This window comes from Crocodylus siamensis, chromosome 4 (assembly GCF_052110815.1).
Source record: "Crocodylus siamensis isolate JL-2025a chromosome 4, ASM5211081v1, whole genome shotgun sequence".
NCBI lineage: Eukaryota > Metazoa > Chordata > Crocodylia > Crocodylidae > Crocodylus > Crocodylus siamensis.
This window is the reverse complement of record NC_143398.1, coordinates 178274829-178292398: the sequence shown is the minus strand read 5'-3', so window position 1 is coordinate 178292398 and position 17570 is coordinate 178274829. Positions and strand designations below refer to the sequence as shown.

The 17570-nt window shown below is 42.2% G+C and overlaps 1 protein-coding gene across 6 annotated transcripts in view; it reads right to left on the bottom strand.

Moving 5' to 3' along the window:
• The window catches only part of AGAP1 (ArfGAP with GTPase domain, ankyrin repeat and PH domain 1), a 561813-nt gene that overhangs the window by 161762 nt on the left and 382481 nt on the right, over positions 1 to 17570 (bottom strand). For all 6 annotated transcript variants that reach the window (XM_090044999.1, XM_090045000.1, XM_090044994.1 and 3 more), the window contains one exon: positions 10463 to 10631. In XM_090044999.1, coding sequence (XP_089901125.1) covers positions 10463 to 10631 — 169 coding nt within the window. The remainder of the gene's footprint in view (positions 1 to 10462; positions 10632 to 17570) is intronic.

Here is a 17570-nt window from a genome sequence, read left to right as displayed (position 1 = left end):
TAGTTTTAAACAGTGACTCCAGGATTAAACAAATATGTACATGAAGTCTATGCCCCATCTGCTATTAATAATTATTTTAAAGAACAGATTTAATACTGATTATTTCCAGTTATTGTGCAGATTTGTAATAGCTGAATTCAATGACAAGAATTTTGGGGGGTGATATCTTTTATTGGACCAATCACTCAGTTGATCCACTAAAAGATATCACTCCCCACCCTCCCCCAAAACCCTTGACTCTTGCATATTTCATGGACCATCACAGCTACATCACTTGCCACTGCCAAAACACTATACGGCAACCATTCACACATTTTATTACAACCTCGCCACAAAGAATCTATTTCCTTTTTTTACTCCAACAGTACTTTAGCAAAAGTATACAACAATGGTTAGGCCTACTGTTCTGTAGAACAATTTAAAAACTAAAATAGTACACTTTTTTACAAAGCTGGGACCCTGCATTTAAAAAAATACAATCAATGGGAACAAATATCCATAAGGATTTCCAAAAATTGGTTCATGACAAGACTGGGCAAAAATTTCACTGGGTTATCATATAATTTTTTTTTGCTATCTGCTTGCACGCTCTCACACCTTGAAATTTTGATGCTCAAAATGCTGTCACTGTGGAAAAACACAAAAACTTCCTTTTGCATTACATCTGTCGGGAAGCAGAAATTTTATAAACAGACATCTCTGAAATATAACTTTATGGAGTTTTGTATGTAGAAAAGAAATAAATGGTATGTATACATGAGAGAAACATGATACTGAATGTACATGCATAGAAAGGCTTGTGAGAGGGAAGGTGAGAGGACAGGTAAGAACTGGGACTGCTACATCACATAATGAAAAATGGTAGGGGAGGAGAAAACATGTCACCTATGTAATGACATCTTGAGATTGACCTGTTATGGGAAAAACACCAGGTCCTGTTCTTAGAACATCAACCAGAGGTATCACTGGAGCACACAACCCAGCCTCTGACAGCACACCTGGGTAATACAAGAAGGGATTATAAGCACCTGGGTTTCAACAGGAAAAGTGTGCAAAAGTGTTTAATTATTTTTTCAGCAAAGTGAAGCTATTCCATTCCATTTTGGTGTTATTTCTGAACAGTAATGTATTGCAGCAGAGTTGACTCATGACAAAAAAGATTAATCTGGCTGCAGCTCATAAAACAGCAAAGAGAACAGGCACAGGATGACCCATAACTACTTTCTCTTCCTAATAAAGATGTTCTAGTATTGATTATGTAAGTGGCTAAGGTACTGACAGAATTCTGCTCCATCTTAGAGAGCACCCCTGGGAGAGGGATGGGGGGGGCACATGCTCCCTGAATCTATGTGCAGGGCGAGAGTGGGCTGCCACTGTGGGCTGGGGTGGCACCAGTCTCTTCCAGGCAGGGGTGCTGTAGCCCACAAATAGCTCCCACTCCCAGTACAGCTGCTGCCTGCCCTGAGCACAGTTCCACTGCCAGGAAGAGCCCAGTGCTGCCCCGCAACCTCAGAACGCAGCAGCAGCCCGCTTTTGCCCTGCACACAGATCCGGGGGGCACATGCCCCCCATGCCTCCTCTGAGGGTGCGCACAGCAGCAGGAGCCGTGCCGCTCAGATAAGCTGCTCGCAGCTCCTTCCCACACCCCACATCACCCTGCCTTGGCTGGGCAGCACCTGCTTCTGCCCCAGCCCCAGCTGCACTTCCTCACTGTGGGCGCCTCGATATGCCCTCCCCCCACGCCCCTTCCCTCCTCCTCAACAGACTTACCAGCCTGACACTGCTTTCCAAGCTGCCGGGCCACATATCAGCAAATGGACTGGTATCAGCTGATATGGCTTGTTAGTAATCGGCCATTGGTATTGTCCCAAAAAATCTTTATTGGCGCACCTCTAAAAACATGTATATAATATTCAAAATCAATAAGATAGTAATGGCTTCTTAAAACTTTTAATGAGAACTTTGATCTCAGATAAACTTTTAAGAAATCAACCTAATAGAGATAAGTACACTGAAACAATGGATTTAAATAATATTATGGAAACATTAGAATTTTAAAAGATTATATCACCAGCTGCAATCCCTTCTCAGACTTGAGCATGTAATTAATGACTGGAGCATGTAATTTGTCTTGATTCTAAAAAATTGGGGAAAATACTTTCTACCTAGTTTTTTCAAAGAAATGGAGCTTAATGTAACTAGAAATACTTAGATATAATATGATAAGTGTCTTGGAGTATCTGCAGTCAAAAACAGTATTCTTGGATACCTCTCTGAACATGGCAGTCCAGTCTAGGAAAAAAAAAACTAATACCAGCTGACTTTGGATATATGACTGGTCTTACTCAACCCCGCCCCCCCCCAACTTGAAGGTAACTATATTACACATCATTTTCATATGCAAGTTAAAATAAAAACTGAAAGCACAATGGACACAATTTTCAGCGGTGTGTAATATTTTGCATTTTTTTTTACAGTCATGAATTTCTTTGTTTATTCCCTCAAAAAAAAAGGATACATTTTGGCTAATTCATATCTTGCTCTTCATATCATAGCAGTTACTAGTGCCATTTGTAACAGGCTGGCCTTTAAGGGTCAGGTCTCAGTGCCAAAGGGCCGCTTGTTCAGAGCTAAACTTCTGCCTCACTCGTCTGCCATGCCTTAATGGAAATAAATATGATTGCTGTTTCTATGGCAGGATGGTGCCCATTGCTGTCCCTTCTGATGCAAAGGGCCTTGATACATGCTCTGGCCTTCCCTTACACGTGCCCCGTGCCTCATTGACGTTCATTCTCACTTCTGGTCCTTCCATATTGTCACATCCAATCTTTCCATATTCCCAATTCAGTAATCCTGCCCCTCATTAGGGACACTCATCTTTACTGCCCTCAACTGGGCCACTCTACACACTTGGCCCCTCACTGGGCCTTCTGACCCTTCACTAGGGCCACGCTTGGGCCCACTTTGGGCTACTTCACTATCACTCGGCCCCACTCTGGGCCTTCTGCCCCTCCCTAGGGCCACACAGCTTCACTCTGGGCCACTTCTCTGGTTCATCCCCTTTGGGCCACTTCACTGTTGCCCTCCTCACTAGGGCCACTTGGGCTCTTGCACCCTGTTGGGCTCAGGTGGCTTGCACTGTGCCTGGCCCCCTGCACTCTCATTCATTGGGGCTCAGGTGGCTTCCACCATGCCTGACCTCCACTACTGGGGTCTCTCCTGCAGTGTGGCTCATGTGGCTTCCACCATGCCTGGCCCTACTACACTGGGCTCAGGTGTCCCCCTCTGGGCTTGCCTGGCCCAGGTCTCTTCCTTTGTTGGTAATCCGCCCATAGGCAGGGGCTGGGGTTTTCAGGCACCCCTCCTCACTTTTCACCAGGAAGCTAACTGGCCTGGCATTTCCTAGGGGCTCCCTCACTACAGGGAGTCCCACCAGGCCACCTTCCCCAGTAGGGTGCAGTTTCAGGTCATGCCCAGGACCAAAAGCCTCCAAACCATCCCTATAGCTCCTGCCCTACCTCCAAGATGTTACAGGAGCAGCTCAGCCTCCTTGCCTGCTCAGCTCATCCAATTCCAGGGTCCTCCTACGATCATGTGCTAGCCTTGATGAGGCATGCACCCACTTGATGGCTGCTTTACTGTCAACTTGAAACCTTAACATGGCAGGCACTGCAGGTTTCAAACCGCCATTCTGGTACCAAATATTCAAATCTCTTCACCATAACTCATTTTTTTAAAATGTCCTAAAATAAGAAATATCTTCAAAGACGCAGTGCCTGAAATTAGAAGAAACAAATGCTGTACATATTTTTCCTGTACTTCAAGCATGTTTAGCTGCATTTTCTCCTTTGTAGTCACTCTACAGTCCAATAGAATATCTCATAATAAGAACATTTTGAAATGAGTATTTTCAAAATAAAAAAACAAAACCCACAGAAATATTAGTTTAATTTAGCACACATCAAAGCTGAACAGCACATGCTTACATTTCTCCTTTAGCTGAACTGAAGCTGTGATATTCTGTGTCTGCAAAGAATGCCTCTAGCACATCTCAGATTTACAGCTGGTGATGTAATCTTCTAAAACACTAATGTTTCCATTATATTATTTAAATCCGTTGCCTCTATGTACCTGCCTCTACTTACTGTTGATATGAATGCTAAAACAATTGAGAAAAGAGCTCCACTGAGAAAAAAAGTTGGATTTTTCATTTGATTGACAGCTTAGAGGCAGATATAGCTATCCAACTGTTCCAGGTGTTTTTAGTGCTACTAATAGTGTATCTGGTTTTTATCAGATGGTTTATTTTAATAAAGTTTTGAAGCTACTGTTTTGCCATATCAGAAATATATTAATTTGCTCATTTTCCATCATACTTAAGTGAATTTAACTGCATCACCTACTTTGTAATCTGTGGATCATTTACTTCCCTAACGTAAATCACTGGTTTAGAGCCAGCTCAACCTTCTAAGTGCAGTAGACTGGGTGATTATGATCCAGCAGCACTGCAAGCCACCATTTCTCTCCAGCAGTGGATGAGGGTAGAAAGAGAAGTATGGAGGCATGTGGCTTCCCATGTTAGAATGAGGGGAGGGAGAGGAAAAGACAACCTCTGGTTTTGGAGGGGATCAGCAGCATGGTAGTAGAAAGGGAAGGGAACAAGCTGGGCCAAGTCACTTTCTGCTGATCCCCCATACTGCAGGTCAGATATAGTCACTCTGGGGACTGGATCTGGCCCACAGACCATCACCATGACTGATCATCATGATTTAGAGACTAAGACCTGCAATGAGTTCATCAGATACAAAAAGAAGGTAAGCTTTGACCAACCCTGATTTTGGAAAAAAAAAATAGCACTGTAATTCTTTCAGGATGTTAGAAGGAAACTAATTGTTTAGATTTTCCAAATGCCCCAAGATTTGTCATCTTAAGCTGCAGGCCAACAACTTGAACTTAACAGGGTGCCATCAACAGACTGATTCGACGCATTTCATGAATCATGTCAATATTCCGTGGAGTTTACACTTCTACCAGAAGAATGTGATTATTCATTATTAGTATTAATATTTGAGTCTACTTACTGGCCTTTCTTTACCAGACACCTGCTATTCTAAATCTGTCACTTTTTCAGGATTTGGAAATATGCTTGTTGATTTATCAGTGAGTGTGACAACCTTGCTTTTTTTCCTTAAATTTTTTTGGTCATTTTATGTTAGTCAAAAGATTAAAAGGGTACCCCAAAATTTGGTTTACATGACAGAGAAAGCATCTCCAAGGGAAGAAGTTTCCCTTTCATTTGCAATACTCTTCCCCTCAGTTTCATCTTCTTGGTTGAGGATCTTGCCTTCAGCTATTTAGACAAATTATTTTGGTTTAAGAATAACCATGGCAGAAGAGGTTTACAATGGAAGGCGCTGGTACACCATCCTACTCCTTAGCCCAAATGTTTCTTTTAGCTATACTATATATTTTTAATTTTTCAAAGCAACAAGGGGGAAGAAGCAACAATGGCTAGTCCCTTGCCAAACCCAACTCATTCGAGCCATTCTAGGTACAAAAAGATTTCAGTCACTCAGAATTAACAGAAAGTTAAGTCTCAAATGTTGAACAGGTAGTGCTGACAGACAAGGGGAAAAAAACCCAGAACTGGAAGAAGCAGCACATTAGTTCAACTTGGCTCTGCACAGTCTGTATAGATTGGGTGCTTCAGTGGGTTTATTTGGTGCTTTTATCCAATAGCCGTTTCAATCAGCTATTAGATAAAAGCACCAAAAAAGTCCTGCTGAAGTGCTAGATTTGTAATGTGATGCCTCTCCTGGGCATGCACTTGGCTTGGTGTGGGGGTGCATGGAGTTTAAAGTAAAGCGCTGGGGTTTTTTTTACATCTGCAAGCAGCATTATTTCTAAAGATTCATGACCTTTACTGAGCAGTAACTGGGAACAGCAGCAAGAAACTGTTTGAGGATTGGGCTTCTAATTTTCAAAAGGATGAGTTCTGCATGAAAAAGAGGTTCATCCCAGAAATCTCTGCTCTCTAGGAGAGGTTTTGGTTTTATAATTCTACTACTGGCTGGCCAGCCCACCTAAAACTGCACTTTCCCCATGGTCTGCTGAAGTCGCACAGTGAGAAGTGCTACTGCTCAAGACAGCAGTATTTACAAAACAAAGTGTGCTGAAAGTTCACAAAGTGCAAGAACAAACCATGTTGGCATGGTTTTCCCAATGCCACCTCCATTTGCCATACAGTGGCAGCCTGTCCATGCTCCTTCAACTGAGCATTTAACTTAGCATTTCAACTACAGCCCAAGATAATATAGTTTCATAGTTTCTACGGTTGGAAGGGACCTGAGCAGATCATCTACAGCAGGAAAGAATACTGGGGTCAAACGACCCCAGCAAGATGTTCATCTAACCTCCTCTTAAAAACCCCCAGGATAGGAGCCTGCATATATGTATCTGCATGTCTGCGTGACTGTCATGGAACCCCTGGGACAAGAGAAGTAGGGGGGAAGTGGAGAGGGCTTGCTCAGTACCTCCACAGTATTGTCTGGTCTGACTACCCCCTGAAGCCAGCCTAGGCATGGCTCTTAGATTAAAGGGAACTCTTGCTTATTTTAACTCTGAGACCCTGGTCTTTTGGTCCCTGAATCTCTCTGCTCATCTCATTGGCTCTGCTTTAGAGAGCTACCTACCAGTTCAATTGCCGAGGGAGGGGCTCTATCTCTTGGTAAGGAGAAGTGCACTCTAAAGTTCCAAGTGGAAAAACTGATAGTTCCTCTTCCATAAAGATATTTACTGGGGTAAAGCCCACCCAGTCAGAGATTCTCTGGTAGCCTCCAAAGGTTTAAGTAGTCCTTCTGACCCTAATCCAGTCCACAGAAGACCAAGATCAAAAGTTGCCCAGCTGTTCACTTTCTTTAGAATCTCGTTCACAGCTTACTGCCTGCCTTTTCCAGGCTTTCTCCATCTATGGTGATGCTTCCCTCTCATCTTCCCTGGACTCCTCCCGTGTGTCACCTACAATCCTATCTTGTTGAAGTGTCAGCAAGGCTTTTCAGATCCTTGATGGATGTATCTTCTGTCACATAGGCCTGACAAATCTGGCTTCATTATCTCTTAGCCCCCTACCTTCCCCTGTACGAGTCAAGTCAGACATATGAGGCATGCAACATTATTATAACATGAACACATTTCAAACAGAAATATTACAACCCCCCCCTCAGTCTGCCACAGCAGCCCTTCCAAACAATTCAATTTCTGGAGGTCTCTGCAGTTTTAATTTTTTCCACGTTCTGCATTTGAAGGTAGTGCTTCTACTGTTTACAGAGAAAAGCTTCAACACGACTGACTTTGAAGAGTATGCCAAACCAATAAGTGCCTCTCACAAAACACAAATCAGGACAACAAAGCCTCTGTCACATATAACTGTCCAACTTCATACAATTAAAAAAATTAAAATACTAATTAAATGACTTGTTTCTTTAAATGTAAAACAGCAACAGCTCAGCTGAGAACACACACAGTTATTATGTTCGTTCATTGTGATTGGCTATCAATGAAGTTAATGATGGAAGAGTATGATATTTATCCCATACAAAGACAAAAGAAAGGACTCAAGCCTAATTGTTTTCTCCTTTGCTTAACATCCTTTAACCTGCAGTAAGTTAAGCAGAAGCCACTACCAAAAAGAAGGTTAAATTTGTGAAGAAAGAATGAGCCACCACGAGAAGGTAACAGCCACAGAAGGAACAGGATGAGAAAAGAACGAGTTGCTTGCAAAAGGTATTACTGACATATTAATGCAGGTGCAGGCAATTATTTTGGGCAGAGGGCCACTTACTGAGTTTTGGCAAGCTGTCAAGGGTTGCTTGGGTAGCCCCGACCCTTGACAGGTGCCCTGACCCCCAGTTGCCATCTTGGGACCAGAAGTCCTACTTCCTAATCCCTGACCTTTGCCACCAAAAGAGCCTTTCCTTGCCCCCAGAAATACTCCTTTCAGCAAGGGGTTTTGCCATCCCAGAACCAGAAAAATACCCAATTATATTCTAAAAATCAAACATCTACAACATTCATTAATTTGATTTCAAAAAATATTTTTGGCCTGATTTACATGTCTTTGTGTAGTGTACACAGAAGTTATCACGCAATAGTTTAAAATGAAGTCCTACTCTAGTATAGTGTGGGGGTGTGGGGCATGGGGGTGGGTATAGGTTTCTGGGGGGCAGTGGGTGCATGGGTATATGGAGTGTGGGGAGGTGGTGGGAGTGCTGGGCTGGCCTTGCTCCCGAGTCTTGCGGGCTCCCTTTGGGTCCTACTGCACCTGGCTCCTGTCATCTTTGTCAGGCAGCCAGAAGCAGATAAATATTAATTTTCTAAACTGTTTCGGTGCCTCGTAGGCTGGAAAGAATAGCTGGCCAGACTGAATCCAGTCTGCTGGCTGTATTTTGCCCGCCCCTGTACTAGTGTGCCACAGTAAAGGACTCATGGCCACGAGGGTAATACATGAATCTGAACAAATAGGATAGAGGGAAAAAAAGACTTTGATAGGAGCAGGGGGAAAAAAGGCGATCTGCCATCAGGCACAGGGGAATTAGCCAGGGAAGGGAAAGAGAAGCCGCCACAAAGAGAATGGAGCATGAAGAATGGGACACACCTCTTTTCAAACTCACTTTGATACCTGTCTCCATCACTTCTCTCCTTCCTCCTCTGTTTTTCTTTGAAGATATATTTAAATTGCACAATATTTCAAGGTTTAAAGTACATTTCCTATAATGATTTTCCTAAACAATTTTCAAATATTTTCAAACTTTTGTATTTACCACATGGACATATAGTAGATTTGTCTTTGTCACAGAAAGCAATTGCCAAAGCAATTCAAAGACTATTTTTGTGTGTATACTGACAGTCCTAAAATAAAGGATTTTAACTTAGAATGTTTTATTAAAATGAAATATAAAAAAGGTCTAAAGCCTTCTGAATGAATGTATGGGAAGAATCCCTAGTGTCTGTCTTTATTCAGTTTAGATGACAAATTTGCTCTTCATATTTAGCTATATAATAATAATATAGAATATTTCTTGAACTCTTACTGTATTCAAAGCAGCCAAATCACTTGTGATTACCTGTGGGTGCCCAGCACCTCCTATAAGATGTCTTATATGGATATTTTACTATTAATTCATGTAGTACTTTGAGAATACTTTTTAGTATTTTTCTTCTCCCCAAATTAGAAAAGCACGAACTTGTTTTAAAAAAAAAAAGTGAGTGAAAATACTGGCAAGAGAAAGAAGAAAACCTTAAGCAGTGGGTATAAACTACATTTTTTTCAGTGCTAAGATGCTAGTATTGAGCTACTGGTAGCTTTTGGGGACAACTTCTAAGCACAGTTTTGGATAGTCAACATCATCTGTGAAATTAATATAATATGCCATACAAGAATTTGACAAGTAATAATGTTTGCAACTGTACTATTATAAGGTCACAAGGGTTATTGATCTATACTGTTTCAACACGTAATTTCTTCTTCCCTCTTCCACTAGTATAGCACTATGTACTTAAGTCCATTATGGATGCTTGGAGGATTACATCTTCATTTAAAGCATATGACATCTGTCACTGTCTGGGACAGAATACTTGATTAGTGGGAGCACTGGACTGCTTTGCTATGGTTGTACGTACTGTTTTATGTCACAGTTACTGTTGTAGTGCGTACTGTATACAGACAACATTGTGTTAGAAAGGTTTTGTCAGCACATGCAGGGGATGTCCACATTAATCATGAATGGCAAAGCCAGTGATTTATGCATGTCATCCCAAATGTATCGAGAAAGTCTTCATCCCACCAACAGGGCATCAAGTATGCTGCATTTTGCAGGAAATGGGTTTTTTTGTTTTTCCCGCAGCTTCCTGCTATCCCCTCACCTCTACAGACAAATGCCTCAGTTACCAAAATCCCACTGTACAGGGTTCACAGGAAGCTATAAACCTCTCTCTAAATGACCTCAAACAGGGTTTCACAATGAATTTCAGAAATTTAGAGTCAATAATTTAGACTTGCCTTTTGTGAATCATGCTGGCAAATTTGGGTTTGCCCTGTACAACAGTATAAGACTATCATTTTTAAAGATACTGGATCTAGTAAACTAGCACTGGAGCAGGATTGACTAATACCCTTTCAAGCCTTAGGAAGCATTTGTCTGGCAAGTGCTTTAAAATAATTTTGAAAAAAGTAGCAATTTAAAGCTTCTCAAAATTTTGGGATCTCTTGTGGGAAACAAATTAGTGGGCAGAGGGAAGATTTACTGGCCAAAAACATCATTTGTCACACAGGTTTGAGATGTATTATATAGATATTCCTATATGGGTAGCATATATGTATAAATGCACACATATATTTACACATGCAAACATTAGCCTGGAAGAAAATGCCTTTTTTATGTTGCATAACAAGATTGCATCTTACCGGAATTAGGCGAGATGTGTAAACTGCTCATGTCTTTGGACAGGCCATTAGTTTTGGGACTGGAGATGGGTGCACAAGCTGATGTAGCTCGAGGTGGCCTCTTCCCAGGGACTTTCACAGTAGTTCTCAATAGATCAATTTCCTTCCCATGAACATTCTGCATGTAGTCCTGCAGAGAAAATAAATGACATGGGGAGAATGGTGTGAATGAAGTTCCAGATTATAGTTACATACTGGGAGCCAGAGAATAAAAAGTATGAGTAACTTTTTATAAAACTCTAGCTTGTAAAGCATATAAAAATGAATTAACAGGCTAATCCTACCCACTTTCCAACTTGCATGTGTTGACTAGTGTGAACACATTCAGAAAAACTCTCTAAAAGTCCCCTGGGACTACTCAGTTCAAAATGGCAGAAGAGAGTCTGGCTCTCAGCCACACCAGCTTTCCCTTGTATCCCCCTGAAATGTAGCTGGGTGGCAGGGGCAGTGACATAAAAGTTGGCAGGGCTTGGAGCCTGGGTTGGGGAAAGTCTGTGCACACCCAGTTCCCAGCCCCTCTGACTTCTCCTTGCCATCTGAGCCACTCAGCTGACACAAAGCAGAGCAGGGTGAAGCAGTCTGCTGTGCTGTAGTGGCAAAGGGCAGGAGCCTTGCTGTGTAGCCAAAATGTCCCACCTCACCCTACACTGGAACTGCAGAGTGAGAAGCAGGTAGGGAAGCCCTGTCCTCCTCATTTACGGGAGCAGCTGCTGGGGAAAAGTGGGTAGATATTCAGTCTCCAGAAGAAACTCTCCTGGGGGTGATTTCACCCTAGTTGTTCCCAGATTACTTTTCTCCTGGATTAATTATTTTTGCTCTGGGAGGAAAAGCTTGAATGTCTGCACACTTTGAGGTTCTTCCATGAGAACTGTGATTCTCCTGGTAGAAACTGAACATTTGCACGGGACCAGAATCTCATTTTACTACGTCCTGGGTAAGAGATAAAGAGATTAGTTCTATTTACAAAACAACAATTTGGTATAACCTTTGTGTTCTGTGTCAGTTTTGCACAAATTAAAATACAGTAACAGAAACATAATTGAGCATGTATTGCTTATGGGCTCTAAAATGAAGCTTAATCAGATAGTGACTCAACCTCAGCATGTGTTCTTTTAATAGACACGTTTTATTTAACATACAATATCTAATGTATTTTATTTACTTTTGTTAACAGAGAAATTTAAAGTCTTCATTCAAAACTCTCAAACTAAATGGAGTATACAAATTCACAATTAGCTTTCAGGTTATGAAATATCATGGTACAGTGATGTATGAATAAGTCAAGAATGAGTAAGAGAATGTTGGTAAACAGGGAATATATATGCTCTTGGCATATTATTACATTATTAATTGAGGAAGCCCAAACAAAACAGAAGCTCTTACAAGTACTAAATGACAGCTTAAGTTGCTTCTATTAATGTACTAAATACAAACAAAGACTCTTGGGTACAAAAGAGTAATCTTGTGCATCTCCCTGGGAAGGAGAATGGAAGTGGTGGACTTTCTTGCAGTGGAATGTCAGCTTCCTTCCCCCATACCTACCTTTCTTAGATCTGCACTGGGGAATAAAAGTTAAAATTATAAAATAATATAGCAACTTCAAAAGTACAGTACGGCTTCAGATTGGAACAGATGAGGGTCTGGCTGTCATCTGGAATATGCTGTGTTAAAGAGAAGACAGCAAACCCTATTTTGATATGCAAATATTACACATATAACTCCCCTAGATGTTAGTTGCAGAAAATGCTGATCTGAGAAAAAGGGGAAAAAACCCTTTAACAAGGCATGAGGGTAATTCAAAGCCAAGTACTTTTAAACAGCACTTAACAAGTCCCTAGAGCCCACTCAACAGCGGGCCACCCCAGAAGTGCCATCTTCTGCCCCTCAACAGCTTGAAAAAGTAGTAATTGCAAATCCATTTGCATTTTTCTTCTCAAGTTGTCCATGTTCATCATTCAACAGTGTTAAAAAAAGAAGCAAGCACCAGAGCAAAGGGAACCCTCCCCAAATGCGTCAATAACAAGATAACTGAGTGCCTGAATCCCCAGAACCCATGTTCCTGCACCTTTGCCATCGCTTGTTTTTTACATTTCGCTCCTAATTATGTTGCATCTATTGCCATACACTTAATTAGCTGCATTAATGTGATTTCTTTTCACATAGTCAAGCAATTAAGAGCTATGATTGAGTTTCATTCAATTAGCCTCAACAAACATGCTAATTGATGTCCCAGATGCAAATGAGGTGCAATGAGAGAAACCTGCTAGCAATTGAGAGTTGTGTCAGAGAGACCCACAGCTCTCAGCTTGCTGACAGAAGCACAGCTTAACATGGCTACCACCTTCTGTGGAGCTGCCTTTTGAGGGGGAGAGATAAGCCATTAGTGCCTCAGTGTACCAAATAGATCCCTACAGGAATAACGTGCAGCACTGAATCAAATCAATGTTGTCTCCAATTCTCAGAGCAATGGCTGATAGCAGCACAGTAAGTGAAAAATGCATAGCTTTTTGCTAGTGTGGTAGGTACAACCAATATTGTAAACAGCACATGTACACAATTTCTTTATCTAAAACTAAAGAAAACCCTCACCATCTCATCTCTGAGCTTGTGAAATACTACATAGGTAATGGCCTACAGTTATCAGTAACTGGTGACTTCATCTTAGTCAGCTTTGGGGCATGCTGGTATTTGAAGTTAAGCCCAGAACACATCAATCAATCAATAATCCCTAAAAATACACTCTCTGTATTGATTCTCATAGCTTTTCCTCCTGAGGTTACCTTTAGCAGTCTGCGCATATATAGTGCTGCTGAAGTGTTAATTTGACTACTCCAGGCCAGGGACCATTATCTTTAGGACTAAATAAATTCCTATCATGTCAGTGTCATTTTTAAGCACCGATTTGTGGATGATGCAAAATTATGTTTCAGAACACCAAAAAATGAACTGCTCCCAGTCAGAAAACATGAAGGTTAATGCAAACTAAAATAATTTTAATTGTTGCTTAAATACTATCTTTCTTTTAGAAAAAACAGAATAGAAACACACTAACATGAAAATGATAGCAATCATTTATACAGGCACAGAGACCAAAGAAATGTCCATGACTGTTTTCAAAATATACCTGTTCTTGAGAATATTTTATCTTGATATTTAAGGATGTTCCCACTTACAGGAAAATACTAACAGTGAAAGTGTTAACAAAATGTTGGCACAGGCCTAATGTTGGCTTTTGATTTAAAATATAGCCTTAATGGTGACATATCAACTGTATTTACATGTTTAATAAAAATATAATATACACATTTACAAGCAATTCAGTTCAGCTGTTTAGCTGTCATATGTGCATTCCAAAACAATCTTTTAAAAACCTAACATAAATTGCTATGAAGAATCCTTCAGTGTAAAACTACTACTCCGTCAAAGGAAAAGCACAACTGTGCTGAGGAGGGGAGAAAATATTACAAACATGAAATTGAAGAGATTAGGAAGCACCACAAGAGTATACTTTCAGGGTACGTACAGGCATTCAGGGAAGTTAGGGAGAGGTTAGAGTGAGTTAAAATTGGCCACCCGATATAGCTTAGTTCACCCACATTCAGACCTTACATTTAAGGTGCAGACAGAAGAGCAGCTCTCAGTTGTAAAACATGGCACTTCACATGAAGCAACATGAGTTACAATGATTCCCTGGACCCAAAAGACTTCCACTGGTGGGTCCCAGGGCCTGGGGATTCAGCTGCTGTTCAGCACAGCTGCAAGCCTGCAGCTGCTCTCCCCTAGTAATGCTCCTCCCCACTCCCAACCCTGGTGCTTTTTTTCAAATGGGAAGGGAGAAAGGGAGTGGAAGGACCTTGCTCTGGGGGTTGCCCAGCCAGCACAGGATGGTAGGGCAGATGGATTGGAATCCCTCCCATGTTGGGGGGGAGGGCGGCTCCAATCCACCTGCCCCACCATCCAGTATGGCTGAAATCTAACTCTCTGCTTTCTTCCCCCTCCTCCCTTTCTGAAGACAGTGCTGGGAGCAAGACTGAACTGCGTCAGCCCAACCCTGTTCCCAGCATGTGCAGTCACAAGTTACTGAAAACACACCATTTTGGAGCATCTTCATTGGAATCTTCATGCAATAAGAGTTCAGATTATTGTGGGATTTATTAAAGCGCTCTGCAGCTATGCACTTGTGCTTGGTGACATTTGTAGAGCACTTTCAGGGGCCAGATCAAGTGAAAATTATCACTTCTTCTGTGCTTTTGGATTCCTAGTTAGGTCAATCTAAGTACAAACCATTTAGAAGTTCCAGGAACTTGTTAGATTGGTCAGAAAATGGCTGACCTGATCAAATTTAACTCTGCCTTGGAGGTCAGTGATCAGTTTACTAGATTACAGAAAGTAACAGGTAAAGTGATTTAACTGAACTTCTGTGTGTGTTCCCAGTGCAGCACCAAGGCTGGGAAAGGTCAACCACTGCCCCTAGCCCCAGGACTGCACTCTTCCTACCCCTTCCCCCACCAGCACCAGGGGCTACTTTTAGCCTCCCCTCCCTGCCCCTCCTCCCATTGCCAAACAGACACCACCTCCCCCAGGGATCAGTCAGCCAGCTCCTCTCCCTCCCCACCCAAACCTTCTGAACCCATAGACTACTCCCCATGCTGGTTCCACCAGTGTTTGACAGTGCTGGGAGCTGATGGAAGGGAATTGGGATGGGTGGTGAGGGAGCATGGGTTTGGGGGGGGGGGGGGGGGCGTTCACTGGGAAGAAGGGATTGTTTGTCTGGAGGTGGGGGAGGAATTTGGTGGGGCTGAAAATGGCTCCTGGTCCCAATGGGGGGAGAGAGCCCACCAATCCTGCCAACCCCTCCCCACCACAGAGCTTCCAGCTCCTCCTCTCCGCCTTCCCCTCTTTACTTCAGTCAGGATCCTTGGACTGGTGAAGGCCAGTAAACTAACCCTGAGAACGGTTTGTGGGATTGAATGCAGTTTGGTGGCTTGAAGTGGGGGTGGGACTGGAAAGGTCTGGGGGGGTTGGCAGGCTCAGAGCCCCGCTCCAATCCTGCCAACCTGTCCTGATCCACCCAATACCTCCACAGACCCTGAGAGCCTCCAACCCCCAACCTTACACCCCAGCTAGGCCCCTATCATGCTTATCCCTCCCCTATCCCAACTTGTTAGACTGGGGCCATGTAAACACTGGGTTCTGAAAACAGTCCTGGTCTCAGGACTGTCTTCAGAACCCCATCTAAACCCCCAAACTGTTAGCTGTAATGTCTGCACGAAACCTCAATAACACAACTTTGGGCATCCCAGTTTAATTTATTTCCTACATAGTATCTGTCCACATGATAACATGGTTTGGTGATTTTTAATGCCACTTCAAACAAAAGAGGTCAGACAAAATCCTACTGTGTTTTGAGGCATGGATCTGACTAAGACAATACACATTTATTTTAAAAGCTGAATTATAGGATCATGCTCATTCATATTGTGGTGCTGGCAGCAGCTGGCAGTTGGGTTCTCCCTCCCTGCTTCTCTTCCCCGCCCCCCCCCAGGTGTTCCCCACCAACCTGGAAGCAGGCACGGGGAAGGGGAACCCACCTGCCCACCAATACCACCACTTCAGGCTGGGCACAGCTCAGCTGTTTCATTGGGAAAGCATGGACAACGGGTATACCAGCGGTGGTGGGATGCAGGGGAGGGGAAAGGATGAGAGAAATAGAAAACATGCCTCTGAGAATGGAGGGGAAGGAAGGGGGCATATTTACCTTCTTTGGGACTTAAGTCCCTAGTTGCTACTCCCAGGGTGCAGTCTTCCTGCACTGGTGGGGAGGAGGGGAAGGAGGAAGCTGGGAGCAGGGAGGCATGCAGCCACCCCTACAGCACCAGTAGCTGCTCCCATGCTCATCTTCATAACATCTTGGATCTATTTCTGAAATTGCATATTGCTTTCATTTCTATGTCTCCTAATCTGGATCGCAAGTCTCTTGGTGCAGGAATTTTATTTTTAATATGATTTAACTATATAACGCATTGTGCCTGGTTTACAAATGGCAAATAGCAGGGTCTAACCACTGCATTCCATTTTCAAAGACTAGTTTATTGTAAAAGGAAAACACCTCTGCCATCAGCAAACACCTACTGACTTGCAGAAAGCACCTCTGGTTATACGTCTTGCTATTATTTTAAGAACGAAACACTACAACATATCCAAATAAGCAAATATACATTTGTTATAGTTACAAATATACAGTATTCAAGTATAGAAAATATACAGACTCTTTCATTTATATTAATAGATGTAATATTATATAAACACAGATGTTGTATATATTTAACATATACATTAAAAGTTCAAGATATACACACAGACACACAACTTGAGGGGGGAGGGAAGGGGACATGAATATCCAGTGCCTGGCTTTTTGTGCGAGTTATTAAACTCGTGTAAAAGAGAAATATAAATACAACCTTTCTGATGTGATAACATTTTACTCTCGCTGAGTAGCAAATAACTGTACAAGAAACACGGAAACGGAGAATCAGAGCTTGAGTACTTCAAGGCATGAAAGACCTTTAAAAGGGAACAAAAATGATTAAGTGGATAGGTGCAGCTCCTGATGGTCTAAGTGGAAGAGTCCTTCACTATCTTATGCAATAAACAAAGCAAGTTCTCTGATTAAGACTCTTGCTGCCAAAGTAGACTAGGGATGAGAAATGATGCACATATTCTACTGCTCTTTAATGACCCCTGCTGGACAATTCTGAAGTCCAGGTGAAAGCTATGTGCCTACAAACCAGGTGAAGTCTCAATGAAAGAATTCAAAGGAGCATTAATAGCATGGAATACTTATGATTTCTTCCAGTTGGTCCTGACTCTATCAAAAACAAGCTCAGTCAGAAAGTTTGCCATGATAGCTGTAAAGTTAAGCTGTGGATGCTCTTCCCTGGGGTCAAGACGTATCACTTCATGGTTGCCTCATGTCACAGAACATGTTTTGTTTTTTTAAAGCTTAATTCTCTCATAAAACTGCAACAGAAAATGGTCAAATCTACTTTTATTTTCTTCACTTGCATTC